A 20,206-nucleotide genomic window follows, 5' to 3' on the forward strand; every position below is an offset into this window, starting at 1 on the left:
TGTAGAAAGAACTGAACCTTGCCTCAGAAGGGCTTTTGCACACTCCAGTCTTGGGTGGTCATCTCCCACACAAACTATAGGTTGCTTCATAGAGACACTCAATATCACTTTTACTAGTGTTGCTTGAATATTCTTTGATCTCTGCAACAAGCTGCAGAAGGATAGATGGAAGCAACAGTTTGGAAGTCACAATCATTCCTCTTCTCAATGAGTGACCTTTCTAGGGAAAACCTCAAACAAGAACATAGGCAGCTCTTGGTTCTCTCAGCATAAGGGATCAGGTGAACCTTTGACATCTTCAAAGAAGAGTGTTTAGTGCAATTATTTCCACAAGCAGAGTCACATGAAGAAAGATTGCAAGAAATTGTTGGCAGCCGCACAGTTCCGCATAGTTTTCACACCTCAAACAAGAACTTAGGTAGCTCTCAATTCGCTCAGCAAAAGGGATCAGGTGAACCCTCGACATCTTCGAAGAAGAAGAGTGTTTAGTGAAATTATTTCCACAGGTTTAGTCACATGAAGAAAGATCGCAGGAAATGGTTGGCAGCCGCACGATTCTCACAATTTAAATATATCAAGATAAATAGGATGAACTTAATCAGGAAGCTACCATGCTACTCAAGCTTTTAGTTACAGATGATCAGCTCCCTCAGGTGCCTTCTAGTAGAATAGCTAAAGAAATTTGGGATATCTTGAAGGATCTTAATGATATATCTGATAAGAGCCACACTTTCTTCCAACAGAATAATTGTTTTCTATCGCGATGGATGAGCAAACATCTCTCCTGGCACATTTGCTAAAAATCAAGGATCTTTGTGACTAGTTAGAGGCTATTGGCTGCAAGATGGAGGAAAAAGATATGGTAGAGATTGCGCTTAAAAGTCTGCACCAATCCTACGAGCACTTCATAGACACACTCAATATCACTTCTACTTGTGTTGCTCAAATATTCTCCGATCTCTACAACAAGCTGCAGAAGGATTGATGGAAGCAACAGTTTGGAAGTCACAATCATTCCTCTTCTCAACAAGTGACCTTTCTAGGGTGAGCCTCATTCAAAAACATAGGTAGCTCTCACTTCTTTGAGCAGAAGGGATCAGGTAAACCGTCGACAACTTCAAAGAAGAAGAGTGTTCAGTGCAACTATTTCCACAAGCTTAGTCACATCAAAGAAAGATTGGAGGAAATCGTTGGCAGCCGCATGGTTTTCACAGGACAAATTTCAACTGAAGGCCCTAACTGCTCTGTATTCAGATAAGGAGGTTGCCTCCTATGCATTTTGATCAGCTCATATTATGGGGAGGGTTTTTATTACTTTTTCTTTAAAAAAATTATGTTGGGTTTTACCGAGGAAAAACAGTGTATTCTTTGAGTTGTCTCTATTTTTGTTTGGTTTTGATTGATTTTTCACCTCAAAAAATCATGTTTGTTTTAAGTGGAATTTTCGCCTCAAAAGTCATTTTTGGTTTCAGTAATAGATGAAGTTTGTGTGAGATGCTATTGTAATGTTTTTTGTTGTTTTTACCAAAAAAAAGATGCTTTGTACTCTTCAATCATAGTTTTTGGCTGTCCATTTTGGGGCTTGCTGCTCATCCGTAATAGTTTGGAGGGTTTGGCAACTCTTCTTAGTGTGTCTGTCTACAGGGAAGGGCAACTGAGTTATCTGACATTAGGTTGCATGTTTTTGTGATAGTTTTTGATCAGTGGTTTTGCAGATTCTAGGAGAGTTAGTGGAAGAGTTTGTGTTAGGCTCTACTTTATTATTGCAAACCATTTTGAAGAAGGGGGACCACCTCTATTTGTCTTCTAGGCTACTCTTGGTCATTGACATTTTTTAGATCTATTGACGGTCTCAACAACAGTAGAATGTTTTGAAGTATTTGTGACTGCAAGGCATGTATTGTCTTCTTTAGGGTAGTTGATAGAATGGCCATTAAGGGAGGGTATTAGATTAATTTGGCATCTAATGTTCTCGCTATATTTAGTTCATTCTTCTCGAACCTTGGTTAATGGTCATTTATGCTTTCTTGTTATTTTTCTTATTTAGACAACTTTGTTCACACTATTATTAGTATTTTAAATTCTATTTAAAAGTTCATTGCTAATGCGATATTCACTCCAATTTTTCGTTCATTTAGTTTTTAACAATTTTAGTCTTTTGGTCACAAATACAAAGAAGGCTTCCCCATTCTCATTAGAATTCTCTTTTGCTGTTGATACCCTTCCTAGATCTACAAAATGTTAATGATTAAGGTGTTACAAGCCAGGGTTTCCGTTGTACCAAAAGATCGACATGTCAATGCCCAATACAACCACTAGACTTATAAAACGCAAGAGGTGGTTAATTCATCTAACAAATCTCAAAAGGGAATGTTGGTGGTTTGTCCGATCCCCCCGCAGTGTCATCTGAGGAGATTTGAACATGTGACCAAGCTCTTATACCACGTGTTTCAAGCTAAGGTTGCCATTGCACCAAAAGATCAACTTGTCAATGCCCGATGCAACCACTAGACTTAAAGAATATAGGAGGCAGTTAAGCCATGTCAAGAATCCCAAAGGGGATCATTGGTGATTAGTCCAACATAAGGATCCATCCAACTTGATGTTGGGTATTAAAGCCATCCCGCTGAGATTAGCTGATGAAACTGATAAAAAATTGACAATGGTTTTGTGGAAACATTTGCGAACCCTCTAGACACAATTTTTTCAAAAATTGCAAAAAAATGTTTGGAGAAGTTTGCCCTAGCAACTCCAAGTGAGACCCAAAACAAACTGCAAGAAACCACAATTTTTGCAAACCTTGAAACTAATCTTTAATAAGCATTCCTTAAGCAGGAACATCTGACATAATTTTGTGTGGAAAAAATTAGAAGACCCTCTAGACAAGAATCCATGCTTTTTGAGGACAAAATCGAACCCATGATTTTTGAGGACAAAATCATGCAAGACCTAGAAACAATTTTTTGAGGATAAAATTGAAAAACCAAAACATGATTTCCAAGGAGAAAATCGATCAAATCCCAAGACACAAAATGATCTGGAAGGCAAAAAATCACACAAAACCCACAATAATTTTTGTAGACAAAAATTATAAAACCCTCCAAGATTTTTTAAAGGAAAAATATATTAAAACCCAACAGGTTTTTTTAATGGGAAATAATTATTAGAACCCATAAATAAACTTTTAAGGGACACAATTATAAACCCTACCAGAATTTTTTTAAGGATAAAAAATTATCAAAAACCACCAAATAATAAAAGTTATTAGACAACCAGCAACAAAGACACGGTTGTTTTTCTGTTTGAAATGATTATCGGGAATGAACCAAGGAAATGCACTGGATTCAATGAGAGAATCTAGTGATGGGCATGCTTCGCCTGCAGCTGGCTATGGTATAATTATTACTAGTAGGACCAAGTACAAAGATAGGAATTGAGATGTGCCCCACACAAAATTTTATAGGGTGTCCTCCTGGGGTCCTGTGAGGAAATGGAAACTGGCTTTCTGATCTGTATGAATGTTCTTGGTCATTGTTTGGAAAAATATGCAAAGGACTAACTAAAAATATTGGTGCAATATATATTAGGTTTTTTATATTGGTTGCCATTAAAGTTATTTTTCAGGTAAGGAATTGCATATTTAGATATCAGGGTGACTTCTTTTTTGCAGTGGTCTTCTGTTTGAGTAATTTTATGTTCCAAAGATAAGCTGCTGACAGATTCTTTTGTATGTTGTTTAATTTGATTGTTATCAATATTTTGATTTGATCACTTTCAAAAATGAAGAAAGCTCTTTAGATTATGTGCAGAGGATGCTTATTCTATTTTGTTTAAATTGTGTAATATGATAAATCTTAATCAGGTCAAGCTTCCTTGGCTGTACAAAGATGGCTGGAGTTTTAGCCCACAAGTTGTCGAGCCATGACAGCTGCTCAATCACACACATTAAAATATGTTTCACTCTGAATGTTGGGCTCAAACAACTTTTGGGCATCTATACTTGTTTTCATTTTTCGATTTTAGTACGAAAAAAAAACTTGTTTTTAATAGAAGACTCTTAATTTTTAAAGTCTAGACAACTTTCTTTTTCTGCATTGGCCCCCAAAATTAAGAAACTGTTTTGCTAGTCACTATCTGTTTATATATTGAATACTGGAGCTCCATTTAAAAAAATGAAGCATCGCTCTTTAAATAAAGCATGAGAACCTTTGTTATAGCTAATCACTTACTGTTTTGCAGAATATACCGCCGAAAACCCTAAAATTTCTACACAGTGTGCTCATCATTTTCATCTTGGCTGTATATATGAGTGGATGGAGAGAAGCGATAACTGCCCAGTCTGTGGAAAGGTATCCCCAATCATACCACTCTGTTAAGGCTTTTTGTGTGTATTTTTAGCTGTTGTATTGTTGACTTAAAAGAAATATTTGGTCTTGAAATTACTATTCTGACTACAATACAATTGCTGCATGATAAAATTTCCATTTTTCTTTTCATATATGCATTTGCCTTATTATACCTTTGGTTAAATAATAAATTCCCTCATTTTCCATAAATTAGAGGGGGCAGTGGTTTAACCTTTTAACAGTGGATGTATGCATTTTGATGGCCTTGTATAAGTCCCAAAATTTTATATTTGTTAAGTTGAAAACTTGGCTAGGGATAACAGAGATGACTGTGTTATAGGGATAACAGAGATGACTGTGTTACTAAGTTTCAAATCTAGTAGTAACATGACCCTACACAGGGAGTTTGGAGAAAGATGGTATCTAATTTGTTCAGTACTCCCTTCCTTAGTGGAAAGATTCAGTCCTTATAATTGCTAATGATAGATCCAGAAAGCTTGATCAAGTCCCCACAATTGAATTACTTTTTTCTCTACTAGTACTAATGGCTTTGTGAAGATTTGCTAATGAAGCCTGATACCTGATTTTCGGACTGAACTGTGTCTACTTTGCTGTATACTTGGTTCTCTGTAGGATTCTGAGTGATTGCAAAGACCTCTGAGTACAATATCTGGAATGGCTCATAGGATCCTTGGGAATAGAAGTTCCACCAAAAACTCACAGATGATTGTAGTTTCACTTGCTGCAATCATTGTTCTCATGTATTTTGTGTTGGTGGTGGCTATAGGAAAGGCCCGCTTCTTGCATACTCAAGTGACAGATCTAAAAATAAATGATTGCTATGTTCAAAAGGAGATTTCCTCTGATCCACATTCCTTTTCTGATGCTCCATATGAATGATGCCAACTTCTTGTGATTACATAATCCCTAGATGAACTGTACCTTGAATCCATGTCAAAATCCTCTAATAAGCTTTGAAATTACTCTACTTAGAATTTACTATTGATTCTGCATATCATTCCACCTGCAAAGGGTGAATCTATGTGGTACGATTCAAGTCTATTCAATATATAATTTTTTTGAATGATACCACATTTACCAGATGACGTGACTCAATATTCTGTGGAAAACTTGTATGTCTATGAATTATTATGCATTGGCTGGCTGGAGCCATATTGGAGATTTACTGAATCCGCTCTACTAGAACAAGTAAATTACCTTTTGTGAGAGTAACATGCTTTTAAAAATTTATTAAAAACAACTATTGAATTTGTTGTTCAGTTTGTCATATATTTCAATATGAAACCAAAGCAGATCGACTAATTTATACTGCCCTGAAGTTGGCAAATACGTTTGGTAGGAAAGATGAGATTATCTATTGCATTGGCATGAACTGCCTCTGTTTTTAAATTAAGCTGGAGTAGTACTGGGATGGGTGACCTCCCAGGAAGTCCTGGTGCTTCACCTCTATGAGCATCACCTAGATCCAATGAGTGCTAAGTGTTCTATTTATTCTCATGAGAAATGGATTCGTGTTGAATCACTACTCATGAAACATGGGTCAATGAGTTTGACTCAAAAACTACACAGTTAAATCCTGATAGCAATATCACAGTACTGAATTATTCTTTAGTTAAATCATTGCTTTCTAGATTCAGTTGCTCTATAATCTTTCAAACTAGAATTTTCCTTCTTAGAATGACTATAGCTGATTCTTTTTTGATTGCTACTGATATTTTATATATGGCGATAATTTCTCAGGAAATGGTTTTCAGCGAAAGTCCTTGAATCATTTACATTATTTAGATGACAGATCAATTGCTCATTCAAAAAAATGCATAAACCTAATGATTTTTAGCAGATGATAATTGTGAGGCTTCCTTGGTTGAAGGATTTCTTGGAAGCAATATATAACTATATTGTTCTGATGGTTAGCCTGTCAGTTTGCTGCGGGTCTGATTCTGTATGGGATACTAATATTTCCATCTATCTGATGGTGAGGGGTCTTTATGTAAATACGATGGCTAAATTGGGGAGCATTCAGTTGTCTTATATAAATTAATGTTTCCTAATTGTTCCTTGCAATTTCTTTAAGAAAGCTTTTTGGGTATGCCTTGAGTAATTTTGATTGGCATATTCATCATATGTAGTTGGTGGTAATGCTTCAGGAGATAATTTGCAACAAAAGTCCCTGAATCATTTACATTATTTAGATGGTTGATCGATGGCTTATATATAATATGCAGAATTCTAATGATTTGTAACAGATGATAAATTGGAAAGCTTCTTGGAAGCTATACATACCTGCATTATTCTGATGGTTAAGCTTGCCTATATGCTGCGGGACTTGCTCCATATGGGATACTAATTTGTCCATATATCTGACAAAAATGGTGGTCTTCGTACATAATGTAAATATGATTGCTAAATTGGGGCAGCATCCAGTTCTCATATATTTAATGCTTCTTCATTGTTCCTTCCAACCTTTACAAGAAAGCTATATTTAAAGTTGTTTTGATTGAAATTAGTGTGGTTTTTTCGTGTTTTATCTCTTGCAAAATTAATAGCTAAAATGGGGCAGTATCCAGTTGTCTTATGTTTAATATTTCATTTTTCCTATAAATCTTTAAAAAAAAAGCTTTATTGGGTATCCAATAAAATTGTTTTGATTGAAATATACGGCAGTGTTTTTTCTTGCTTTTATCTCACAAAGTCCACAGTTTTCATTTTTCAACTTACGGTGCTTCTAGTGTACTAAGCTGACAGAGGAGGGTTATCTCCAAAAAATAAGGACATTCCGATTTGTTTAGAAGGCTAGTGGCTATCAGAGCATTGGTTGATAACATTTGACGTCAGCTTGTGGAAATAAAAGATAATGGTAAGATAAGAATGCTTTTAACCCCGCAACATGTCAATGAATGTTATGATATGCCTGTTTTCTGAAGGTTCTTCATGGTATAAATGAGCGTGTCCAGCTATTATCGGCTGGAGAGCTTTTCTGATTCGTTATAGCATTATTAATACAAGCATTTTGCATTGTAAGAGCAGCAGCATTTTTCTTTACTAGTGTAATATATATTGTACAAATAAAAAGAGTAGTTGGGAGCAACCAATTTGGAAGTAAATTGCATGGCTTGCAAAATGCATTTTGTGTTCAGACAGATTTGGCAAAGTCAATTTTTGGGACCCAAGTTTGTTCATTTTGTTAGCATCTTTCTTAGTAGATCTCAGCAATGTTGAACAAAAAATGGTTTCCTGTATAACCTTTGGGAGAGAAACAATGTCAATAGGCTAATGGGTTTACAATGAAAATAATCATATGACAAAAGCATTCACACAAAATGGCAATATATATCACTGCTCATTATATCACCAATAGAACGTGGTTATGTAAGTAGCAATTTCTCTCATCAAATCTGTTTCAGCTATAAGAAATCTATTGCATTTTATGTGATTAGTCTGTATAATGAATTGGAAGCTATTACACATCCACACTCCGCAAATTGGTCATAGAACATACAACTTACTAGATGGCTTTCTGTTGTATTCTGTGGTGCAGTGTCCAAGGGCTTGCTTGTATAGATCAAGTTTGCATAGAACTTTAATGACAAGAAGAATTAGATTCTAATGGTGATGTAAATATTGTAATAATGTAGCTTTTAGTGACCTTTGTGTCAACAATTTTTTTAAAATCTTTTATTATTTGACACCATTTAAATGTTAAATTATTAATATTTAATAATAAACATAATATTACTTATATTTTATTAAAAAATAAAATTGCTATTGAAATAATCATAAAACTATGATAGCTTCTCAATTGCAAATAAAGTAATTATATCTGTTTAATTTTTTTAAAAATTTGAATATATATATAAGTCTACTTAAAGGAGACATTAAAACTAGGATTTATATACTATTATAATAGTAAAATAAAATGACATTTGAATGAAAGAATGAGTGTTTCTAAAAATTAAAGAGCTCTTTCCTTGTGTTACTAGTGGAAGATTAAAATTTTTAAATATCATATAGCAATAAATTTTAAAGAGAAGAGAATATTATTCAATAAATTATAAAAAACTAAATATTTTTTGAGAAGTGCACAAACATTGATTAACTAATTTAACATAACAATCTTTAGAAACATAATTTGAAATAATATATTGAAATCAATTATCAAATAGTTTATTACAAATTTTCATTTTAAATATGATTTATACTTAAAAAAATTCATCTTTTTAATATATGATTTACTTAAAACAGTTTTATTACTATACTGATTTAGATTTATGAGTAAAGTCATTTTTTAACATTTATATTTATATTTCATGTTAATATTTATTTCTTTTAGTATATTTTATTTAAGTTTTGATTATTAAATTGTATTAGATTTATTATTCTATTTTTCCTTGTTCTTTTTCTCAACAACAAATATTAAAGTTGATAGTTAATTTTTTAGAATTTAAAACTATGTACAAATTTATAAATTATATAACAAATCTAAATTTTTGATAAAAATAAAATTGTATTGATCAGATTAATTGTCCCTGTCTAATAAAAGAATATAGTAGGTTGTCCAAAAATAAACTTATAATTAGATAAATATGATAAATATATAAGATTTTGTATCTACATAAATAAATAAAGAAAACTAAAATTTATTCCTATTTCCACACAAAATTGTATAATTTATAAACATATATTTACCAAAAAATTGACCTAATATATGTACTAAACTAGATTGACTAAGCATATTTAGTAGGCATCATTTCATACTAGTTTTGACACGATTACACATAAAACAAGAGCTCTGGTTGAGCTGGAGTCCTTGCCTTCTAAGCATTAGAAAGTAGATTATAAAAATTCTTTGGTAGTTGTCAAATTTTCTAATAGTTTAGTGTAATTTTCTGATATAAGAAATTATAAAATCATTTGTTCAAACAAAAGATATAGGATTGAGAACATGTGTTTATATAATAACATATATTAATTAATTTTTTTATAACCCCATCTAGAACTAATGTCTTAATTGGTATTGAAGTAAATATTTGGCCATTGATAAGACAAGGCTATAAGTTAACATTTGGTTTAGTAATTCTAAATGCTTATTTTGTAAATAAATCTTTACTTCTAAGTAGTGGTGCATGACTTTGTTTTCTATGAATTTTTCTAGTATCATAAACATTGTTTAAATAAAAATTGATGTTTGAATATTCTTCTTTTGCTATAGCTTTCACATTTTGCATTCATTTTTCACCAAGCATTTCCATCTATGATATTTGGAAAATCCCCATCACATGTACTTTAAGCGATGCCCATAAATTTGTTCCATAACTCTGATTTTCCCATTTTTAAGGGAAGAAGACAAAGGTTGAGAAAATTTTGTTCCATTTTTGCATTGCATTTGTTTGGAACTTTGTAGCAAATCAAGTGACAATGTGACATCTACCCATACCTTTGTGTATGCAATCTGCCAATGCAAAAGTTTGTTGGAAATGAGAGTGGCGTTTCAAGCGTTCTGCACAAACATTTTGTTAATTGATTTGATCAAAGAACATCGTTAACATTAGACATAAAATCTGAAACAATTTTTTTTATTTTGAAAATATATTTTAGGAAACTTTTATTTAAATGGAACTCCAAGAATAAAAAATTATAGGAAAGCAAAATTGAGTATTAAAAACTAAGCATAACTGAAGCAAGGTCAAACTATTTTAATCTGAGAATTTCAAAATCTTATTCATAATCATAACATTATAAAAAATATAAAATTTATTTATTCATTTACACTTTTCATTATATTTTGCAAAATTTTAATATTCTAATAAATGAAGTTTATTGAGTGAAAAAATTTATACTTAAACGAAAAATTAATAAAAATATCATAAAATTTTGTTTTATATTTTTTAATTTCCCTAATTTTATTTCAAACTTTTCAACAAGTAAATTGTATCTTAAAATATAGCTTGAATTAATATACTATTAAATTTTAAAATAAACTAAAATCTCGATATCATGTTTTTAGTAAAAATGAACAACAGTATGGTAATAATAGTTCAAACCATAGTATAGAATATGATAAATAGTTTTTGAAGTTACAGCCACATGTCTTTCGAGGTCAATCACGCTCATGATGTTTCATTAGCAATTTGTGACAACTGTACAACTGTCTACATCTGTCTAAAGATGTATAAGCTCCTCTTTACAAGATTAATTTTAAGCTACAAAATGGAAAACCACCCTTATTGTGTGAAAAAAAAGCCTGAGAACAATGTTACTGTTGGAAAAATCAGTCTCTTATAAGTTCTTAGAATGCTCCCTGAAAACCAATCTCAAATTTATACACGCCAAGTATGAATTTCGCTAGTTAGTATGATTTTGATGTATGCAGGATACACGGAGAAGAAATTGGAACTTTGCAAATGTTCTCCTTCATTTGTATGAGGAGATCGCTCAATTGAAGGTCAAGCAAAACCTCACATTTGTCAAATTCGTATGATATTTCATAGTAGATCTGCTCTGTTTTCTATCTACTCTAGTGTTTAAGAGCTTTTTTAGCTGTTATGTAATAGTCTCAAAAATGTCACAAAATAGTCAAAATACATGCAAAAAATAATCCAACGGGGGTCGGGAATATTGCACACAATCTTCCAGACATAGCTCGTTCAGAATGTAGTTGAGGGCTTGCAGTCACAGAGGGATCTGCGTAAATTCTTTGTTGCCGAGGGAAGGAAATGGCAAAGGGGGGTGTGATGTTCATATGCGCGATGGGGCGTCCGAAGGAAGAAGCTTAAAAGAGATAATTGCATAGGCATCGGTATCAACGACTGAATGAATGATGAAATATTCCGCAAGCTACCAAGGAAGAGTCAAACTAAGCATAATCATTCGTCGCACAATAAACAACCATTGCAACGATTCAATTACTATTATTACTACTCCTAGTTGCATAAATTTAATGGGATTTACGAGATCAAGCAGAGCAAAACTTATTTATACATTTATTCCTTCGAACTAGTTAGGTATTATTGTAGCTTTTTGGATAGTAAGTAATCTTGTAATACTTTTATCATTTATTAATTTTGGGTTGTTGGGATTTTAATATTGTCTTTTAAGATGGATAAGTATATTCTTCATTCAACAGAGCCATTTTTCAATCGAAATCACAAAAAATCGAAATCACAAAAAATGAATTGAGTGTTAAAAATGTTTATTTTGTTCAAAATGATTTGGTAAAAATATGTTTTTTTTGTCTGCTGTTATGTTGGTTGGTTCTAAATGAGTCTATTGGAGATTGAGTCTTGTTGAATGTAAGATGGTGAGGTTGATATTGTGTTCCAGAAAGATTTTGCCTAAATAGATACCCTTGATGAAAGAGGTTCTTGCAAAGTAACCATAAACTAACTGCAACTGACAGGTATGCAACTGATATGTAGGTAACTGATGAGAGACTTAACTATTTTTTTGTCCCCCAGTTGTTTCCCATACCTAATCTGTAATGCCCCGCCAAGGGATCCAAAGAATTAACCTAGAATTTCACTAAGTTTAGTAACATTTTTTTTTTTCCATGTTAGTAAACATCACATATAACTTATGCACAATAATGGAAGCAATAGCATTGTCCATCTGAAAGTATACATAACATAAATAACAGATTACATTCTTTAAGATCCCTTAACGTTGAATTACATACATGAATCCATCTAGTACATCATCCACATGAAATAATAATGATAAGTCCAATGATTACACATTACATTTCAAATGCTCATTCATCCACTGTACATGTCATAGGGTATGACAAGCTCAAAGAATATACATACATAGAATAAGGTACATCATCCTATTCTAATCCATGATACATCAAAGTAGAGATAATCACATGATACACATGATACAACATCATAGAAGACATATACATCCATCATAAAGATCAAACATAATAAACTAAGTGCACGGTTCCTCCCAACCGTCAATAGCATCATTAGACCATCGTGGATCCTAGCCATCCCTCCGTGCGTAACATTCCAAATCACCGAAGAGATCATCGATATTACATAGTAGGAATGTCACTCCTAATAAATACAACATCATGTGTAGAAGTAATCTAATATGCAAATAAAAGCATAAGACAACATCATCTAACATATGCTAATCATCAATGAAAAAGGATACATTTCCACCATTATGAAAGACGCATCAGCCACGATGTCTCTATAAGTCTCAAAATGATGAGAGTGGAAAATACACTACCACCCGACCGCGTGGTACCTAAGTGGTCCACTCCCACCGTGCTAAGGAGATAATCTCAAGTCCCAAACAGACTATCAAAATCACATAGCTTATATCTCTATAAGTCCAGGAATCCTAAAAGTATACTAACTCAAAGGTTTCAAACACAAAATCTGACATCTAATCCCAGAGGCACACAATGACATGTAGGAACCTACTATGCAAGCGAGAAAGTGTCATCGCAATTATCACATACAAGTTACCCTGGCAGTTAGCTAAACTCCACGGGTCCATACTGATTTCATGCGGCCACTAGTATCCTCTCATACTGACGAGGCATACTACGGAATGCAAGGTCGCAACCATGCGTCTCACTACTCCCATCCTAGCCTGTACAAGCGCTCAAGGCATGGGCGAGAACAAAACACTTATCTTTTTAGGTTCATTCAGTTAGTATTAGGTGTGAATGTTATCACTTATTAATCCAACTTACAATGAGTTACCCTGGCAGCCTCTTAGGGCCCCGGCCCCCATTGCAAGCTACTTCCCGTCACTACATGCAGATATCCTACCCTAATGCTCATGGACTCATAAATCTCAAAATTACAAAAGATAATCCATAAAATCATCAAATATGCATAAAAGCATCAAATCTCCATGAGCAACATCCATAGAAACTCATGAACACAACAGCTCTCTATTGGCAACTGAAGTATCACTGATAATCAAATATCCAATGGTTCTCAATAACCAAAATATCTCAATCAAACTGATCGAAGACTCCAAAAATGGTTGAGTCAAACATATCACATCATGACATCATCAAAATAAATCCACATTACAATCCCATCATGGCGACTAGAAAAATAACCAAGGATAACTAATCGATGACCAAAAATAATGGTTAAGTCAAGTGTCTCATACATAAGAATCTCAACTATAACAATCAGTAATCACAACCAATAGATAGAGCATTCCATCACATAACCATGGTTGGGTTTATAAACATTGAGATTAAAACATCATCATGTCACCACAATCACATAACCCCCAAGCCTCTGGTAGACATCCTATACTGGTCAACACTAGTCAACCCAAAACTCAAAACAATAGCATAAAGAATACACAATGTAAACACATGTTTTGGTTTTACAACTTGAATTTAAATGTAGAGATCTCAGTTTAAGTTTCCAAATCTGAAGAATGAATGGAAGAACACATATATTGTTTTTGGATAAATAAAAGTTTTCCTTATTAGAACTAAAAATCCATTTTCCAAATTATAACATTTGTTTGATAAATCCCCCACTCAACTATCAATTCCTTATTTAATAATTTAAAACATTTAAATTATTAAATAGTTGAAAATTATTAAAGAGTCATCTTTATGAAAATAACCTTCAATATAAGTCATTATCAAACAATAACTTAAATAACATATTTACATATTACATATATATATATTTAAATATATATATATATATACATACATACATATGTAAATACGTTTTCATAAAATCGAATTAACAATTTTCAATTGACTTCATATTACATAGTAATGAGAAATCGACTGTATACAAACGTTTCTAACATAAACGTTACTTATTATTATTATTTTTTTGCATACATAAACATCAATTAAACCCCCCCCCCCCCTCCCCCCAACTCTGGCTGCGGTCGCAGGCACTGCACCGACAGAGGGTACGTAGTACCCCTGTCGCCGCAGACCTGCGACGACAGGTCTCTGCCATCCGCCGGTGCGGGGAACGAAACATGCCCACGGCATATGATATATACTATACTTTGTTTCATGCGATATAAATCGCGATGCGAATTAATAAATTCTCCCACTGCGATTTTATTAATCGCTTCATTCGGTGCAATATATATATATATATATATGTATGTATGTATGTATGTATGTATGTATGTATATGTATGTATGTATGTATGTATGTATATATATATATATATATATATATATATGTATGTATGTATGTATGTATGTATGTATGTATGTATGTATGTATGTATATATATGTATGTATGTATGTATGTATATATATATATGTATGTATGTATGTATATATGTATATATATATATTCGAATTTTACAATAGATCCATAATAAATGTATACATATGCATATATATAAATATATATTTATATATATGTATATGGATGCATATCTGAACATATAACCTCTTTTTTTTTGTTTTTCCACAAAGATTATATCTACAATTAAGAGTAAGATATTCGAATTATAGAATGCATATAAATATGAAACTTCTTAGAAGACATATGGAAGACACGAAGAAGACAGGGAATGCGTGATGCAAAAATAGCATAAGTAAAATCACAAAAATCTACTCGGATTCTGATGCTAAATCGCTCTTCCTCAGAAAATTCGCAGAGCAAGCTCCTCCCTTCTTCAGAATTTCCGAGTCCTCCAATGACCAATTGCTCTCCCAACGCTCTGTCTAAGCTTCTATGAATGCCTCAATATAAAGAGCTTTCAGGAAACATCTAGAATGCTTCTAGAAACAACTGGAAGGTGTCACCAACTAAGCATGGGCCTTTTCCAACCTTCAAGATGAGCCTTAGGGTTGTAGACACCATGTGCTTAATTGATGCACAAACCCCCGTGTTGTTGACACATGAGAACTAGAGAAGTGCGTTAATTCCCATGCAAGCTCATAACTCCAATTCACTTTTTATATAATTTCTATTTAAATATTTATAACTTTCATTTTAACTTTATAACTTTTATTATTATTATTTATTTATTACTTTATTATTTTATTATTATTATTATTAATTTTAATTTCTAATTTTATTTTATTTAATTCATTTTTCCTCAATCAATTTCCATTTAATTAATTATAATCAAAATATCAAATAACATGATATTTTATATTAATTTTCTCAAATAATTAATTTATTAATTAAATTCATTTATTAAGACTTAATTAATAGAAAATTCACCATAGACCTCCAAGATAAAATATGAAAACCCATCATAGAGCAAATCACTCAAAATCAGTCTAAAGGGTTAAAAATCACGAATCATGTCATCCGACACATTCGGTGGGTAAAATATCTAGATACTTGTCCTACCTCTTTAGGACAATTGGTTTAAAGGTTTGGGATTTGGACTTGAGAATTTATCTCCCTTCTCTTATCATTGAGATAGTATAATAGGGTACGCTCATCCTGGCAATTCAGGGAAGTCGATACCCGGTACCTGCAACCTGCAGAAAAACTATGCATGTACATACAATATATATATATAATGCTAAGCTAAACAGACAATGGCAGGAAGTGGTGCATCGTGTAGATCCCGACTAAGCAGGTGACTACGACTCCCTTCCTTAACCACATTAGAAACGCCATACAATAAGAAAACACACACACCATACACATGCAAGTATGGGGTTAGTATCCATAATAAAACACATAAGATAATGAACCATCCATCTAATCATTAATAATAACTGAAAACAATATAATGATCATCATGTATGCATGAAATGTAAAATCTAAATGATCTCATCATATAACCACTGAATCCATAACATAATGTCTGATAGTGTCAAAACAATACCACTAATCCATCAACATAAAACTAGTCTATCATAGTCTGAAGATAATAACAATGTCCAGAAAATATGTGAATGAGGGTAGGCACTACATCCACCCCCCCTTGGGTTAGGCTTACTCCTGGAAGCCTACAATCAAGTAGGGATATAACTCCCTCAATCTAGCTGCATCCTCCCAAGTAGCTGAAGAATCATCAGTAGGGTCCCATTAGATCCTTACCTGCTCGATGGTTCGACCCCTGAGGGTCAACTCCCGCTGCTCCAGAATACGACCCGGCTCCAAAGTCAGCTGCCCCTCCTCTACCTGCAACACATTCCAATCAAGAACATGTACAATATCAGGAATATACTACCGAAGCACTGAAACATGAAAAACATCATGAATGCGAGCTAGGCTGGGCGGTAGAGCAAGACGATAAGCAACCGGGCCAATCCTCTCTAGAATCTCGAATGGTCCCACAAAGTGAGGTGCTAGCTTAGAACCCTTTCCATATTGGATCAGACTCTTTCGTGGTCGCACTCTCAAGAAAACCTTATCACCCACAGCAAACTGCTTATCAGTCCTATGAGCATCGGAATACTTCTTCTGCCTATCCTGTGCTGTAGTCAAATGCTCACGGATACGCACTACCTATTGCTCCATATCACGAAGCATCTCAGGACCCAACAGGATGCGATCCTCAAGACTGTCCCAACTCAATGGTGTACGACAAGGACGCCCATATAATGCCTGAAATGGCGCCATACCAATAGAACTATGATACCCGTTGTTGTAAGCAAACTCCACTAGATAGAGATAATCCTCCCAATGTGTCTGCCTATCCATCACATACATCTATAACATATCCTCCAAGACTTGATTCACCCTCTCTGTCTAACCATCACTCTCTGGATGATATGCCGAACTGAAGTTTAACTGCGCTCCAAGCTCATGCTGTAGCGATGTCCAGAATGCGGATGTGAATACAGGATCCCTGTCAGAAATGATCTTTCTAGGAATACCATGTAATCTCACAATATCACGCATAAAGATATTAGCTATAGAAACTGCTATGTAGGAAGACCTAATCGATGAAAAATGTGCCACCTTAGTTGACCGATCAATGGTGACCATGATAGCATCATGACGTCGAACTGTCATAGGTAATCCCACAATGAAATCCATGGAGATGATATCCCACTTCCAAGAAGGAATGAAATTAGGTTCAAAAGTCCAGCCGGGTGCTAATGTTCTACCTTAACCCTCTAACACTCAAGGCACCTAGCCACAAAATCAGCAATATCTCGCTTCATCCTAGACCAAAAGAACAAACGCCTCAAATCAGCATGCATCTTCTTGACACCTGGGTGTGCTGAGTAAGGTGTACGATGGGCTTCTGCTAGTATCAAGGCGCAAAGCTCATCCGAAAATGGCACATAAATCCTCCCCAACTGTCTCAAAAGACCATCTGACTCTCAAACGTAACCTGTAAACTTACCTTCCAAAGATATTCCTGAATCAATCTCTCTGCACACTTCTTGATACCAGGAATCCATAAGAAGTGCCTGAAGAATCCGACTCCTCAAATCCACACTAAGAGTCATCAATGATAACACATGTCTCCTGTGACTCAAAGCATCCGCCACCACATTCTCCTTACCTTGAATATACTTAACCTCAAAATCATACTCGCATAGAAACTCCATCCATCGCCTCTGGTTAGCATTCAAATTAGGCTAAGTAAAAATGTACTGAAGACTACGATGATCACTATGTAGCTCAAATCTATGCCCCAACAAGAAATGTCTCCAGCTTGTCAAGGCATGAACTATTGCTGCTAACTCAAGATCATGGGTAGGGTAATTTAACTCATGATCCTTGAGCTTGCGTGATTCATACGCAATCACCCATCCATTCTGCATCAATACTGCCCCAATCCCTTCAAGAGAAGCATCTGTACATACCATGAAATCACCTTCTGGATCAGGTACAACTAGAATCGGTGCACTGGTCAAAATCTCCTTGAGCTTCTGGAAAGCTTCCTCGCATTTCTTGTCCATACAAACTTCTTTCCTTTCCTTTGAAGAGAAGTGATAGGATGTGCTATCCTAGAGAAGTTCTGAACAAATCTGCGATAATAACTAGCTAAACCCATGAAACTACGAATCTCTGACACATTAGTCGGTGTCGGCCAATCTATTATCGCCTGAATCTTTGCAAGATCCACTGAAATACCATCACCTGAAATAACATGCCCTAAATACTGAATCTCCGTTTTGAAGAATTCACACTTAGCTGCATTAGCATAAAGCTGATTGTTCCTCAAACACTGCAATACCAACCGTAGGTGTTCCTCATGCTCCTTCTAAGTCTTAGAATATATCAATATGTCATCAAGAAACACGAGTACAAACTTGTCCAGATAAGATCGGAACACACCATTCATCAAACTCATGAAAATCGATGGAGCATTAGTCAATCCAAAAGGTACCACTGTGAACTCATAATGCCCATAACGAGTTCGAAAAGCAGTCTTGTGAATATCTGCTTCCTTAATGCGAAGCTGGTGGTATCCTGACTTAAGGTCAATTTTGGAGAATACTGTCGCTCCCTTGATCTGATCGAATAAGTCATCAATCCTAGGCAAAGGATACCTGTTCTTAATAGTCACCTTATTCAACTGTCTATAGTCAATACAAAGGCGCAAATAACCGTCTTTCTTCTTCACAAAGAGCACTGGAGCTCCCCATGGTGATACACTAAGTCGAATGCTCCCTTTGGCCAGAAGTTCTTCTAGCTGAAGACGTAGCTCACCCAATTCCTGAGTAGTCATGCGATAAGGAGCTTTAGAGATAGGCTCCGCTCCAGGAATTAGATCAATACTAAAGTCAATGTCCCTCTTCGGAGGCATGCCTGGAATCTCACTTGGAAAAACATCCACGTACTCCTGCAAAATCGGGTGATCCAAAGTCTTCCTCATGGGATCTTCTTCATCAAGATCGTTTACCATAATAGCAAATATCTGACATCCCTTACAGAAACTTCACTTCAATTGCATAGCAAAAATCATCCGCAGAGATATAGGCCTCGGTATCCCAACTATCTGCACATCATTCCCTTGGTCATCTTGGCACATAATAATCTTCTTCCTACAATCTATACTGGCTCTATGAGATCCAAGTCATTCCATGCCTAGAACCACATCATAGGAACCAAGGGGTATGACTCGAAGATCCACTACCGTATCAAAGCTTCCTAAACTAAGCCCACACTTATGAACTACAGAATCTATGGAAACCTTAATGCCTGAGGCTAGTTCCACTTGTCAACCATGATCTTGCTTCACCGCATCCAGCTTACACTTAGAAACTATAGATGGTGAAATAAATGAATCTATAGCTCCTGAATCAAACAATACTAAAAGAGATATACCTCTAATAGCACCTGTGGTCTCAACCACTGTTCCCTGATGATCTGCCTGACACTGATCAACTGCTGCAAAGACTCTATGAGTTTTACCTGTAGCACCAACTGTAGGCTCTGAAACGGTAGGTCTAGGTCCTGAAAACTGAGGTGCTCGCTGAGGACACTAAGTTGCATAATGTCCAATCTGACCACATGAAAAACATTCCGTATTTCTGCCAGAACCTCTTCCCATAGGTGGTACATTTGATTGCTGACGACTGTTCTTGCTTACAAAAGACTGGCTACTCTGAGCTGGCTGATTGGTCTGATTCTGTCTATTGCATTGAGCATTGCGGTTGTTCTTGGTGTTAGAACCTTTACCACCACCTTGAGCTTGAGAATTTGAGCCCTTCTGTTGCTGTGTCTGTTGAGACTGCTGTTGATACTATTTCCCCTTAGAGAAAGAGAACTTCTTGTTACCACCTGAATTATAGTTGCTTTTAGATCCTGATGCCGTTGGCGCTCCTACAAAACCACCTTGACCAAGGTTGACACTTTGCTCAACAAGGATAGCTCGATGCACCGCATCCTTGAGGATTTTTGGTTCAAATACCCTAACTCCCCCAATAATACGGTTATTCAAA

At 34.8% G+C, this 20,206-nt stretch overlaps 1 protein-coding gene across 1 annotated transcript in view; it reads left to right on the plus strand.

Annotated features, from left to right (window-relative positions):
* LOC149539912 (E3 ubiquitin-protein ligase At3g02290-like) overlaps positions 1 to 6,870 on the plus strand; it is a 55,262-nt gene extending 48,392 nt beyond the window's left edge. Inside the window, exons 4-5 of the mRNA XM_089801129.1 lie at positions 4,240 to 4,349; positions 6,108 to 6,870. Of these exons, the coding sequence (XP_089657255.1) occupies positions 4,240 to 4,349; positions 6,108 to 6,134 (137 nt within the window). The 3' untranslated portion in view covers positions 6,135 to 6,870. The remainder of the gene's footprint in view (positions 1 to 4,239; positions 4,350 to 6,107) is intronic.
* Positions 6,871 to 20,206: the final 13,336 nt, after the last annotated feature.

The sequence above is a fragment of the Cupressus sempervirens genome, chromosome 9 (assembly GCF_028749045.1).
Source record: "Cupressus sempervirens isolate cs-2001-9-10 chromosome 9, ASM2874904v1, whole genome shotgun sequence".
Lineage (NCBI taxonomy): Eukaryota > Viridiplantae > Streptophyta > Pinopsida > Cupressales > Cupressaceae > Cupressus > Cupressus sempervirens.